The sequence below is a fragment of the Pocillopora damicornis genome, chromosome 5, assembly GCF_964200805.1.
Source record: "Pocillopora damicornis chromosome 5, jaPocDami1.2, whole genome shotgun sequence".
Taxonomy (NCBI): Eukaryota; Metazoa; Cnidaria; class Anthozoa; order Scleractinia; family Pocilloporidae; genus Pocillopora; species Pocillopora damicornis.
This window is the reverse complement of record NC_142674.1, coordinates 18,164,389-18,178,903: the sequence shown is the minus strand read 5'-3', so window position 1 is coordinate 18,178,903 and position 14,515 is coordinate 18,164,389. Positions and strand designations below refer to the sequence as shown.

At 37.9% G+C, this 14,515-nt stretch overlaps 1 protein-coding gene across 2 annotated transcripts; it reads right to left on the bottom strand.

Moving 5' to 3' along the window:
- Positions 1–316: 316 nt before the first annotated feature.
- Positions 317–10,883, bottom strand: LOC113667431 (uncharacterized). 2 transcript variants are annotated; one of them, XM_027183251.2, is made up of 8 exons: positions 10,776–10,883; positions 6,836–6,916; positions 5,952–6,313; positions 5,159–5,275; positions 4,776–4,877; positions 4,441–4,594; positions 3,680–4,025; positions 317–1,357 (listed from the first exon to the last, which is right to left on the bottom strand). In XM_027183251.2, exons 2-8 carry the CDS (start codon positions 6,885–6,887, stop codon positions 1,039–1,041), a joined length of 1,452 nt encoding a protein of 483 aa, XP_027039052.2. In that variant the 5' UTR covers positions 6,888–6,916; positions 10,776–10,883; the 3' UTR covers positions 317–1,038. The 2 variants fall into 2 exon arrangements, with proteins under 2 accessions (XP_027039052.2, XP_089064532.1); XM_089208406.1 differs by having other exon boundaries at positions 6,836–6,898; positions 10,776–10,866.
- Positions 10,884–14,515: the final 3,632 nt, after the last annotated feature.

Genomic DNA, 14,515 nt, shown 5'->3' with positions numbered 1-14,515 from the left:
TCTTCCTTACTGGATTCTTCTTGCTAGAGATTGACTGTAAATGTCGTACTGAGTAGTACTTGTAGGTTTTATCTGTATCATGCTTTCGAATTCACCATAGACGATGAGTACCAGGTTGATCATAGAAAAAAGACATCTTACGTCGATCTATGGAAATGAAATTTGTACATTTCAAATCGTGCACGGATAAATTTATTAAGGAGTCACCAAATTTGGAGTTCATAGTTCTTGTAGCGTACCCAATACAACTGACACGGGGCGTTGTGCACTGGAGTTCGGGGAGTGTTAACCACAGCTTTGGAATAGACAACACAAGTTGATTCAACAACGTTTAATGCTATCGTCTGAGTACCATACACATGCGGTGAAAACTAAAAGGGGAAATGCAATGCAATGTACAAGATTAAAAATGGGCTGAAGCTAATTACAAAAAAAGCGAAATCGGAAAGAAAACGAAACTAAATACGATAGGATGGAACTTACGTCTGATTCTGTCTTAAAGGGCTTAAAGAAACTGTAACGTTACGTAACTTGAAGAATGTTGTGTTCAAAAAACTCTGATCTAACTCCGTCGATCACTGAACTCCAGCTGCCTCGATACTTATTTACCATTATAAGGGTATAATTCACGTGCACAATTGTAAACTGGTTTACCAGGAATGCTAGCCACGTAAGTAATTCAAACTGTGAACGGTAGTATCTGGAAAATAGGGTTGTAAACTCGACAAGGAAACGAAAGAGAACTCTTTCTACTTTAAATCAAAAGAGAGGCAATTATATACTCAAAATCATCTTAAATGTTAATTACAGCTCTGTTCATAAGAGTTCATGCTTTGGTTTGAAGTTCGTAGCTCTTAGGTTATTCGCAAAAACATCAACATTTACACATGATACGTAGTGGTCTAACTCTATCTTTCTTGTGCCCTATATAAAATCACTAACACTTTTAATATCAATTAGTTTGTCATAACGTCGTTATTTTAAAGACAATCTGTGGCTTAACAATGTTTTGTCTGTTATGCAGATACGCCTATCAAATCAAGCAAAAATCTTTCCAGTACCAAAGAAAGCGCACATCTTAAAAAAAATGCACCTCCAGTATATGACAATCCTGGGACACAAACAATACTTGCATCTGCACACAAACCGGATCCAAGGAAAGCAAAACCTGACAGGAAACCAACACGATAAAAGGCTCATAAATGACGAGAAGACTTGTAAAGCGTGCCATCGGCAGGTTAGGGATGAACAACTCCATATCTGGCGGAAGGCTTCCCATACAAACGGGCTGTCACACTTGCACGGATTTCCAATAGGCAGGCACCACCAAGGACCACCGCCTCTATGTTCAATACATCTGAAGAATGAAAAGAAACCGTACATTGCTTTGCCATTTACATTTTAATAGACGGAAATGCTAAAACTTGACTTGACTTTTAGGAGAACTGTAACTTTTTGAATATTTATAACTTTGTGATAATTTAAAGTAAAATGTAATCCAAAAAGTAAAGAAGGTTTTGACGTTATTATTCCCTACCTTTACGGACCTTAAAATTTTTATAGCGACCACATTTTTACAAGTGGGAAAATTTCACTGTTTTTCTTCCATTTGCTTCGAAATGTTAGGATTGGGATTCAGCTCTTACCCGCATAACTGTTGTTTATCAAGGCCTATTGAAGCTAATTTCGTTTTTACCAGTTATCGTTCTAACACGTCCTGACTTTCTGTCGGCGAAAAGTATTGTTGCTTAAGCAATTCCAATTTCTCGTTCCTAGTTTTTTAGGAGACTAAAGGAACTCTAGTTTGCAGATAACAGACTTCCAGTTGGTTTCGTTCAGAATATTTCGCGAATTACAGTAAGCCCTTGCTACGAATCAGCAAGAAAAAAATCACGCTTAATAATAAATGATGACATAGGAGAAACTGAGGCTGGGCTTGCCTAGGCTACATGCGAACGCCGAACGAGAACTCTAGAAAGTTACTGAAGTTTGGCATTCAAACATCCAAAATTTCAGGTACTAGGAATTTACCTTCACTTATTTAAAATTTCTCCCCCAACAGCTTTTGCAGTCTTTAGCATTGGCGGATCTGCTTCATTGCTGCAGCTTTCTTGCATAAATCGAATAGTTCTACCTTTTTTTCCTTTGTTGCCATCACTAAGCTGAATGCTGAAGGCCTAAATGTAATAGCTGTTCCTAAATGTAATAAGCCTTCAATGCAATCATTTAATGGGGCTGGTGCATTGTTGTTATAGCGGACATTCACATTTAGATGCTTAAGTGACAGCTGTTGCACCATAGAATCCTCTGACCAATATTCATGGCATATTGCGGGCTCGTTGGTATCAATCGGCATCTTTTGTTTGTTAGAGATGTAGGTAGAGATGCATTGGCTACAAACCCGTATAATGATGTGCTTTTGGCATTAAATTGACAAACGTCCAAACAATGAGAACGCTGCCAATACCTCTCTTTATCTCATTGGCTCAGACTCTTCGTGCAAAATATTTTGACGATATATTTGTGTGATCAGTGCTGAAGTTAACATTTTAAGAATCAAATTACAAGGAAAAGGAAGTCCATTGACCTATAAGTTAGACAAATTCCGAGCTCGGTCGGAAGTGCATTTTTTGTAATGTCTTCCCTTGCCAGATGTATGGGTTTCCATGAAATATATTCATATGCATTATTCACCAAGCGTGAGGTCAAGATGGCTGGTTATAGACCGAGTTCATTTGCTGCGTTTTTATGGACCTCTACTCAGTGTCGGTCCATAAAAACGCAGAAAATGAACGAGGTTAATATCCAGCTATCTTGACCGAATAAGCTTGGTCAAGAGAGAACGTACATTCCACAGTCGATCTCAAGTTTGTATTTCATTTTTTGTCTTCATCTCTTCTCCCCTCCGTGGGGGGAGAAAATGAATAGACAACTAAATAAAAGACAGTTTCCACTTACAGTTGTATGGTACATGAACTGATTACTTAGGTGGAGTGAAGCCACTGATACTGGGCTCCTGCAGAGGGCTAGAAATGCAATATCTCAAGTTCAACTAATGTATATCCGAGCCTGCAAATTGTCCGACCTACAAGTCAGCGGACTCCCTTGTCCAAGTCTGTTAGTTGGTTTAGGACTTGTTAACTCCATCACTGATCACACAAGTATCACGTTAGTACATTTTTCCAAATCTTTTGTACTCAAGTCTGAGCCAATGATATATGGAGAGGAATCGGTCAGCGTACTCATTGTTTTGCCAGCTGTCAATTGATGCCAGTTGTTCATTGGCATGACGGTTTGCAGCCAATGCTTCTCAACTCAAATCTAGCAAATAAGAAGACGCTGATTGCCCGGACCTTATTACATAAGGACAGCTACTACATTTTGGCCTTCAACAGCTGTTGAATGCCTCTCTCCCACGAATAATTTTTCACTCCCTCACTGAATTCGAGAAATTTTCTCGCATTTTCACTACTACGACAATTTATTCTTTATACCGATGAGAACGACGTCGCACTTAGCCTCGTACTTGCGCCGTAATTTCGGTACCAGATCACCGAGCCGCGAGAACTCGGAAGTGGCTCAGTATTGAGATATGCGCGTATTAATTTGTCGTCAAGCGTACAGGAAACTGTGCTTTCAAGGGAGCAACAAATTAAACTATACTTAGATATTTTGTCACCTGTCATGCTCCATACACGCTTCATCTAATCCGTCTTTTGTCGGGAGGCACCTACGACAGGCGCTACTCACATAGCTTGTAGTACGGCAAACGCCCCTGCAAGATGGCTTTGGGTTATAAGTGTAACCACCCTGGTAAGGCCCACACCAGTTTCCGTACCACCAGTCCAATCTACCTCCACGCCATCCAATCCCCCGGCGGCGGCGTCTTGAGGTCATCGGCAGTTGATTAGCCAGACTTTCATTGCTAAATGATGTCGTCTGGTTCAACAGCTGAGTCAAGTTGGGAGAAGTTTCCTGAATATTTCTCTCCATCTCAGGATCTGCGAATTCGGTTGACTCTTGATCTAAGTAGAACAGACACGAATTTACTTCTGTGCATAAAAGGGTTCGTCGGCTACCAGTATCAAATTTAGCACAGTCTCTTTGTTCCCCTTTTTTCCCATATTGTTACTCTTATCTAATATATCTTAAATGTTCTTATATACCTCAGATACGTAATCAAAATGACAGTCAAAGCGCCGATTAGTTTGCTTGTAATTTAATGAACGTTTGAAACGGACACGACTGTGTGATGGCGCTTTAAAATAACGACTACAAAAACAACCAAAAATACGTAGATATTTAGTATTATATCTCCTTTATTTTTTTCAATCAATAATATATCCTTTTGATGTTGGTTGAATTTTCATAAGCATGACCCTTAATGAATGCTTAGGACTTAGTGGAAAAAAAGGGTAAAAACCGGTTGTGAAAACTTACAAAACTTCGAGTCATTTGACTGGTAGAAGGCCTCCTCAATTGTGTCGTTCTCTTCAATATATCTGTAGCAGTTCAGATGTTTATAATCTGTGAAGTTCATTTCCTTTTCCTTGGAACGCATATGAATGCTACCGTTTGGGAGATGTAAGTAAATCTAGGAGAGATATTATGTATTAAAACCTGACGAAACTAAGTACTGAAGAAACAGTCAATTGGATGTAAAAATCAATGAACGAAAAAAAAAAAAAGGAAATGTATATAGAGATATATGTAATCCCAGAGAAGAGCAGTCTATCGATAATATTTGTTTGCTCTAAAAGGGTTCAAGATCTTACCTCGTAAATCTTTCCATTGTACCCTTTCGCTCGATAAACGTCCACATCAGTGTCATTATCAACTTGAAATAGGGTATGGGTAATATTTCCCTCGACGCTTTCCTTTAAAAAAGAGATTAGTGGCCTAGTGTTTGATATCAGTGATTAGACGAGTAAAATAAGTGAAGATTTATGGCAGAAAAACCCGAATTAGACATATTAAATCCATTACCTTTTAATGCAGCTAAAAAAGGAAAGAAAGAAAGTCGTATATTGGATGCCACTGACTTGTTTATTGTCCTAGTAATCGATATTCTGGATCCTGTCTTCGATCCGAATTTAGAGTTACAAGCAATATATTAAAATATTAAACGTTAGCTGTGTTTTAAAGTTATCTAACTTACCGATTTAAGGGTAGCGTGCTTCAGTAAATGCCTGGGAATCATTTCTCCTTCAAGATTAGTATAAATGCACTTTGTTGTTGAATTTCCATTCTCTGGGACAACAAAGTACTTTCGCATCTGCAAGGTAAAATATTAAACATGTAAGACTGAACGATCAACAAGTGGTGTAGTAAATAAACTTTGTTCGTTTACTAAAATCCTAAGGCTGACGCAAGCTCGTTCATTTGCTTTGGCAATTGCGTGGATTTCAATCTGTTCCAATTAATGTAAAGATGTAGTTTTTAGCAGTTTTAGTTGCCAGAATTTATTACAAGCTGGAAAAGTGCAATGATATGGATTATTACAGTAAAAAAAAAAAAATGCTTCGAAAACGAACAAAACACTTTTACATTTGAACAATGCATGGTCTTGAAAAAACCCTAAATTTGTCTTTGTAATTTGTATTTGTCCATCTTTAACCACCCAGCCCCCCCTCCCCCCCCCCGCTTCCAAAAAAACAAATCGAACTTAAACCTCAATCGCAAAAAAATAGGACTGTGTTACCTTTTTTCCAAGACTTGATGAGTTATCAATGAGTTTGAGACGAAATGGTCTTTAGCTCTATAAAAACTAAGTTAGAATGCCAAATTACCTTTTCATTGGTAGCTTTGACTTTCATATTCTTGGTATAGGGAGAAAAAATTTTTTACTTTTGTGCTTATTGAAATTCTTTTGTGTTTTTGTTTTGTTTTTGCATTTGTTTTTTCCTCCGACCAAAACCTTGCGATAATTATGGTATTACATTGGAACTCACCGCGTTGTAGTCCTGTATGACGATTTTTGTTGCATTAATTCGCGTCCCGTTTACTGTTTTGTTTTCTTCGAAGGACATTAGACGCCTTCCAAATAACTGCGGCGACGCTGCTTGATCATTTAATGAGGTTAGTTGTATTAGCTTTCTCTTATAATCGATCATTACGTGGAAAACTTCCCCCTTGCCGTCATCAGCTGTAAATGTAGCCTCTCCTTCCATAATTTCCGGTAAATCTGGATTGGAATCAAACGCACCTGCAGCATAAGCTGACAAAACAGCAACAGCTGCCAGGAAAATGCCAACCAAAAGTGCTGCAGTCCTAACAGCCCGTGTAGAAAGACACTTCTTTTGCTTGAATTCAACTAAACAGGACGAAGTTATAGAATGATTTATTCAGAGGCGAGAAGTGACTAAGGTAGCGGAAGGAGGGGGGGGGGAGGATGGGGGGGATTAGCACCAGTAAATCGTTGGTGTACTCGTGGAAACCGGACCAAATGCTATTTTAAACCACCCTATAGCTCTTGAAGAGACTTTTTCGCATAAGGATTCTGGGGAAACTGAAGAAGACACTTATCGCTTATTGGAGACAATACGTTGTATAAGAAAGTTACATCCCAATCTGAAAGTTGCATAGAGCTGCAGATATCTTGTGATTATCTAAATCAGTTAGAATGCAATGCTTTGATATGAAGCATCACGGACGGAAAGGACCACGCCTTTTCATGTTAGTATATATAGCTATAAACAGTATCTGGCCATTGCTAACATTCGGATACCTGGATGCTCTTTCATCTGCCTACAGTACTTAAGCAGTAGGAAATGCAGAGGTAGGTCGGGCCATCACAGTTACAGCAAGAAATAAAATATTGCTAGAACTGCATTACCTTGATGATCTGCAGTGTCGCCTCTCGGTTCTTTCTGTGTTGTGTTTTCCATAACAACGGCACCTTAAGGTGAAATTAGACCTAAGTGAACCAAGAAAGAAAGAAATGTCGAGGGAACTTAAGATAAAGAGCAGAGTAACGGAAAGATCAATTTAAGAGGCTCAAGATCGTGGGCCTTTGAATTAGTTTACGTTCCAGTGACGGCTTACTCCTTGCTCCTTGCAGGGGTAAAACACTCACCACGCTCGGCGAACCATCTTCCCATGCAGCCGCCCCTAAATTGTGGAACGATCTTCCGGGCTTTATCATAAACTCCCAATCTTTGAACAAGTTTAAGAACGCCATTAAGACTTTTTTATTTGCAAAAGCTTTTTAATTCTTTGTATCTAATTTTACATTTTTACATCTTAGTGAACATTTTTATTTTTATTTTTTGTAACTTTGTCGCTTCCGACACTAATTGTTTTGGTTCACTTTTTTCTTTTGCATGCAAATTCTTAAAGCTTTGTCACTTCATTTCGAAGTTTTTAGCCCTTGTTATACATTTCTCACGGCTGAGAACGAAAATCGATCAATATCTGGAAGATTTGCCACAGGCCGATTTTGGCGGAGTATTTGAGACTATTTCTTCCATTGGTAAGGAAAAGTCAAGGACTGCGAATTATGTAAATTAAAGCAACCCCCATTGTTTGTTTTTGTAGTGATTCGACGCATTTTTTTTAATCTTGAGCCTTATCACCCACGCGTTTTACGCGGGTTTTTTTTATTCATTGATTAAGTCTACTTTTCTTGTCAGTAGAGGGAAATTGTGTTTATAAAATAAACAAAATTATAAATGGCTTCTTGTAGAAATGGAATTTCTCTTCGAGTGTTCAATTCGATGTCAAAAATTCAGCGCGATATCGAGTTGAATTCTTGACATATCTACGCGCGCCCCTGTATTATTCTCTATTTAATTTTCTCACATGTATTCAATGTGGCTGTTAATTTTTGCCCCACTATCAGGTACAAGCTTTTTATATTCAAATAGGAAACATTCTATACTCATTTCTTTATATTTGAGTTTACTAGACCCAGTTTTTTAAAAATACATTTTCATCTTTATTATCAATAATCCTAGAAAAACTGCATGCTAATGTTTTACAAGATACCATTTGATTGCTCTTGGGTCCACCTAAATAAAACAGAACAGCTCAAATTTTTCTTCAACTTAATTGAAATGGAAAGTATACGTATCTATTCAATGTGGCTGTTAATTTTTGCCCTACTATCAGGTACAAGCTTCTTATATTCAAATAGGAATCATTCTATAGTCATTTCTTTATTTTTGATTATACTTGACCCAGTTTTTTAAAAATATATTTTTCGTCCTCATTATCAATAATCCTGGGGAAAACTGCATGCTAATGTTTTACAAGATACCATTTGATTGCTGTTGGGTTCACCTAAATAAAACAGAACAGCTCAAATTTTTCTTCAACTTAATTGAAAAGGAAAGTATACGTATCTTACATTAGAAAATATTCCGATGAATATCACAAACAGGGGATTTGGAGGACTTAAGTTGTAGCTATAAACTTCAGTTTGATCATAACTTAAGGCGTATGACGTCAGCAATAAGGCGGGACTGTAGATTGTCCAAACTGTTTTGAGCTGACCTTTGTTTGCAGTGGATGAAAATCCACAGAAGCTGAAAATATAGATCTCATGAAATGATGCAGCAACCGCAGGAAGAATATGAACAGTGAAATACCGCAAATATCGAAATTCTGCAACCCCTTGTCCATCTGAGAGACAAACCATAACAACTATCCATGCGGTAGCATTTATGGTGGGAAAAAAAATTTCACAAATTACTTTGGAAACGCTGTTGAAACACGCAACGTAGCTCAGCAAAAATGTGGAGAAGAAAGCAAATTGAACAATAGAAAACCACGAACAAAGGTACTTTATGTCTGGCGATTGTGTTTGAAAAGCCATTTGCCAAAGTACACAAAGTAACGTTGCAATGTAAAGACAGGTCCATACTGTGAACGTGAATTCCACAAAGGCAGATTTTTTGCTGATTCTTTTAAACTGCTTTGGACGTGTTTTTACCAGTGTCTCGATCCCTGCGCAGGTCAAAGCACAAAACATATACAAAGTGTTAAGGTAGATCAGTTCAGCTGCTGCCATCATGATCGTATTGCAACTGCTAACTATTAGATGACTACGGCTTGACTGTGTGTCCGATCTTACTGTGTGCACGTATCTCTCCTCTCCGCCTGGTTCACAAATACACAGCGAAATATTAACCTGACCAGTAGCTTCCACAGGGTGGTAAAAGTTGGCTTCGGTTTCTCTGTGTGCGTGTAGGATTGGAAAAGTGATGGTTAATGAATCTCTTACGTTAATCAGCTTTGACCGGCACACGTCAAAGCCACTCAACACTACATTCGAGCGTCAATAGAAAACGTCAGTCCTTTTCAACAGATTGACATAATGTAGGAACCGATGAAATTCTTTCAGCCGGGAAGTATGCTATGCATTGGTGCAAATCTGACCGATACCCGCTAGGATACGCAGTGTAAACCACAAATTACATGTGCGCTAGGCACATTACATTGGGAGGCGTAGATATGAACGATGGCTATTTAAACAGAGGAAAAGAAATAAAGGTGAAACAAGTGCCCTAGATTTCAATTATACTAATAAGACTTATTACCAGAGAAATTAAAGCGGCCGACACCTGGCCGAGTTTCCAGTTATTAAGTCGGCTTACTATGAGATATATATGTATAACCAAGGGGAGTTAGAGTAGTTTATTTGCAGGCAAAGTGTAAATTCTAAAACAAAGAAATCCAGACAATTTACTCTCCAAAGAGAGCTAGCATTTAAGAGGCTCGCCATTCGAGATCGTAAACTTTTTCAGTATCTATATATGCAAACTGATGGTCGACCAGTTCACCAATATGTAAGAGACAAGCTACGGATGACTCATCTTTTTTTAACGTCCTGCACAGAATGCCTAGTGTTCTCGATGCATTTATTTGCAATAGCGAAAAAGTTCTAGATCCGTAATCTTAGCGCCGAAAAGTACAGTCGTTGGTTTTTATTAGTCGAGGTTTCGGGGGGGTTTGGTCCCTTTTTCCATAGGGAATACTGCTCTAGTTTTTTAAATGTTAGGGTAGAGTTGAGAAACAAAGGCCAAGCAAATTATTATTTGTGCTATTGCTTTGTTTACCACAGATCTAAAATACTAACACTAAGGTACTAAAGCTTACCAAAGGCGCTTGCGCTTGAATTTCTGCGAAAGGCCATTGCATACATCATATCACTATTTCAAATCAGTTTGCTTGACCATTTCTGATCGGGTTCTCAACCATTTTGGTCATTCAGTGATACATTAATTTCAGTCTTTGCTTTTCCGGCTGATAGTTTATTCAGTTACCGGCGCTTTCTGACGGTTTTCATGAGGATCAACGACTTCATCGCAAAAAAAAAGAAAGAAAAAATTTATCATTCGCTCTGACTTCTGAACTTCACTCACATTCATGTCATAAAAGCAATAAACCACAATTTTATCGGTTTACCGGCGTCACGAACCACCGGAGATGTTGGGAGAACACTCGAAAAGTTTGCAAACCACAGGGCTTTGTCTCGTGGTTTACAAACTTTCCTCGTGTTCTCCCAACGTCCTGTGTAGTTTATTAACCCGGAAACCGATAGAAAGTGTGGTGTATTGCTTAGAGAGCTTTTCTGTATGATTTGTGTGCTTGGAGATGTGCGCTTAAACACAAACTGGATATTCTGTCTTAAATTCAGTTGATCGGCATCTTGAGTGTTGTCAACATTACATAACTGAATCCTTACACTCGAAACAACGCAAATCTTAACTATTAAAAGAAAATTAAGTAAACACCTCCATAGCAATAAAAATTTGTAAAAGGAAAAACAATACCTTCAAACCACTGCTTTTGGAAAGCTATAGTATCCGGTGCAAGAGGTGCCTACGCCAAATCTGCTAGTCTAACTATTGAATATGAAATTTGATACTTCGTATTCCGCTGTCAAAAGCTATTGAGCACGTTTAAGATACGCTTGCAAACAATAAGAACCCCCATTCAGCTTACAACAATCAGAAAAACAAAACTAATCAATAAAGTGTCAGGTATAAAAAATATTGTTAAGGGACTTGTTCAAATATTTTGTTCACAAGGAGTAAGCTTTCGACACTAATCGTCTTAGTTCACTTGTCTATGTTGCATGCAAATTTTTTTAAGCTTTGTCACTTCATTTCGAAGTTGTTAGCGTTGATTAAACATAAAAGAATCCAAACTTTATTAAAACTTGCAGATCGAAAATGAAATAAAACGTGACTCAAGGAAATAAAAATAAAAAGTAAAATTATAACCTGCAGGCACATTGTAACATCAAAGCAATCGTTTCCAGAACAGGTAATGGGTCGTTGCTGATCATCTAAAAGGATTCTGTCGGGTGCTGCGGCATTCTTAACTATATCAGCGGGAAAAAGATGAATCCACAAAGCGACAAAAATGTAAACAGACAGAAAACCTAAATTTTGTCACGCATCTCAGACACAGGGGGAAAAGTGAATTTAAGCAACAACTAAATAAGGAACCCTCTCTGAAATATGATTCTTTTCTCTTTGCTCGAAGAACGGAGATTGCAATTTATCGTTGCTTAGGACCTTTCCGTGAAATAATATTTTCGAGGCAATGTGCTCGCTCTTAAGTGGGGTAGAGACAGGTGTTGTGTGACGAGACCAAATAACAGCTACGAAGGAGACTACTGAAAGCATGTACCTAATATTGGTTTATTTTTGCTGACAAGTATTCAGACAATAGAATATCGGTGTGTGAGTCTATTTCTTTTTTTATTGGAGGATTGTTTTTCTTTCTTATCAGGGTAAAGTAATGTCATATTTTAGTTCTCATAAAAGTTTTTCTTCTTTTTCTTTTACAAAAATGGAAACATCAGTTACGCAAAGCGTCTCACCTCAACCCGCCTAGCTAAAAAATAACTCTTGCATGCGTACTGATGCCTATGTTTTAATGATTGCAGTATCCCCTCTATAACATCGGTGGCCAATATTTGTACCTTGTATGACCAGACCCAACCAGTTACCCTATGGTATCAAGATAAGTAACAATAACATATTAAGGGGGGGAGGGGACGAAGGGGGAATTCGATAACAATGGGTAACAATATCAACGAAAAAATTGTTATCTTGTGCAAAGATACTGAGAAAATCACTGTACCAGAATGTTGTGTGGAAATATCACTAGAGTGCAATTGTACAATGGGTAAAAGACGTGAGATAAAAAAAAAAATTATCGTACAAACTGCGATGTTGTACAAATATTTCCAACTATGAGTAAAGTCGTAACAACACGTGAAAAAATACGATAATTTTTCACGTGTGTTTGATAAAGCCCATCATGATCAGCTGCTGACACGTCACTTGCCTTTCGCACCACTTTGTCGAGTTGATGAAAGGATGGCAAAGTCTTCACTATCCTCAATCCAAGATCTTTTGTCGAAATTTTGTCAGATTATGGCTGCTAAAACACTGAAAAATTTGCTCGCAGGCAGTGACGTTCAAAATTTTCTAGAATGGGAAGGAAACCAAAATACGGAAAGAAAAATCGAAAGTTACGTATTCAGTGGCTTTGATAATGGCATTTCTCACGGCTGAGTGTCTCGATCCCTGCGCAAGTCAAAGCACAAAACATATAAAGTGTCAAGGTAGATCACTTCAGACGCTGTCAACATGATTGTATTAAAACTGCTAACTATTAAGAGGGTGTCTCTGTGAGAGCGGTCCGGTCGATTTTTCTTGAGACACGGATTTCCCTCATTTCTTGTGTGTTTTAAGACATTCATGTTCCTATACTAAAACCACAATCCGTTTGATCGGATTTCTTTATTTTTCAGAGTTTTACGGAAATTAAATTTCACTCGAGCGAAGGTCTGTCGTGATACTTTTCAAGACTTTAATTTAAGACAACTTTGGAGGTCAACTTACAAAAAACTACGTAACTCAGAAAAAGACAAATACCCCAGCCACGTACATTAAGAGCGTGTCCACGAGAGCACCGGGCAGTCGTGCTACATGCCATCTCACCGATTTCAATGAAACTTTGCCAGTTTAAGGGGTCTACCCCAAAACTCAAAAAGACAAACTGGTTTTCTGTTTTGGTTTTTTCCGGGGGGAGATAGACCAGCCCCCCGGTTTTTCTTGCTTTTCACCAAGGAAATCGCTTCAAAATAGGTAAAATGTATGAAGCTCTCACTGCAATGGTATTTAATCAATTACTCTGAGAGTTTGCACACATATTTTTACATCCTTAGTTAATGTCCGCCGCAAGTATCAGTCAAACGGCTTGTCAATCAACAGAGGCAAATATTCGACTGTGTTTTTAGACTTTTTGATTCATCCAAATATTTGACAAATTTGAGGTCAAATATCTCCCGTTTCTAGAAAGCCACAACACTTATCTCAATTACCATTAATAACCCATTATTTCATCTCTGAAATCATCAAAATATCGGTGGGCACTACTGTATTTTTGTGTTGGATGCCTTTTAAAATCTGCGACTGTGACAAGTTTCTCTCAACTAAACCTGTCACGCAATTCTTGCTTTAGGCGGTCACTTGACTAAATAAGCCTACATTTTTTAGCTCTTTATACAAGATGATTGATCAAGAAAGGTGAAAAATGTGAAAAACTTTCGAGATTTTTTGTAGGAATGGAAAATTTCACGTTTAGAGAGATGCATGTAGGTGAAAAATCAATGGGAAAATCGTAGCGTTTCTTTATTCAGTCGTTTATTACTTCGAAGATTTGCTAAAATCAGGAAATAGGGCTCTTGTACACAACAAAACATTCATTAGCCTATAATTTGATCGTCAATTATCATTATCGCACAGTTTACAATTAGGAAACTGTAACAGGAAAGGAGATTTTAATGTCGCGTGCTTGTTGACGTACAAGTTCCCGAGTGTAACTATTTCGGCTTTTCCATACCTCGGATGACAGGAAACTCTGCCCCCCTTATTTGATAGGAAATATCAATGGTCCCATAAATTCATTAACTGCGCCGTGTTTCCAGAAAATAAGTCTGGAAAATGTTTTTTCCACTTTCCACTATCAAGAAATTCCAGAAATACGTACAGAAATAGTATTTGACTGCGTGACCTTTCACGAGAAGTAAAAATTGTTTATCTTTTTTTTCAAGAAGACACTTCTAGAAAGTTCTTAATCCTTCTGTTATCTTATTTTCCTGTTTTTCGACTGCAAATATCATCTGCATTTGCTATTATTTTCGCTGATTGCCATGGCCTTTCCTGCGTGCACGTGCGAGCCAGTTCATTTTCAGCGTTCTTTCGAGTTTCTCTGGGTGGTGTGTGGCTTAGGTGTGTAGGTCTGGCTCAAAAGATATCTGCACGTTGCAACACGGGTTCCTATGTTTTCTCCTTTTTATTTATTTGTATTTTTATTCTCTTCCTTGTATTATCACACATTTATGTTTTTTAATCCCTCGGCGCGTTCCCTCAGATTTGGAAGTAGACTATGAAAAGTCAATATTGACCAGAACTGAAATCCTTTTCTACCACAATTTGTTTCAGAGAACCCCCGTTATTTATAACTTTATTTCTCAAGATAATGTGTTTTT

Coding starts and splice junctions, on each gene's coding strand:
- LOC113667431 (XM_027183251.2), bottom strand. CDS start 6,887: ATGGAAAACACAACACAGAAAGAACCGAGAGGCGACACTGCAGATCAT. Junction 5,276..5,951: donor TCATACAGGACTACAACGCG/GTGAGTTCCAAT, acceptor TTTACCTTGCAG/ATGCGAAAGTACTTTGTTGT. Junction 4,026..4,440: donor GTCAAATGACTCGAAGTTTT/GTAAGTTTTCAC, acceptor TGTTCTACTTAG/ATCAAGAGTCAACCGAATTC.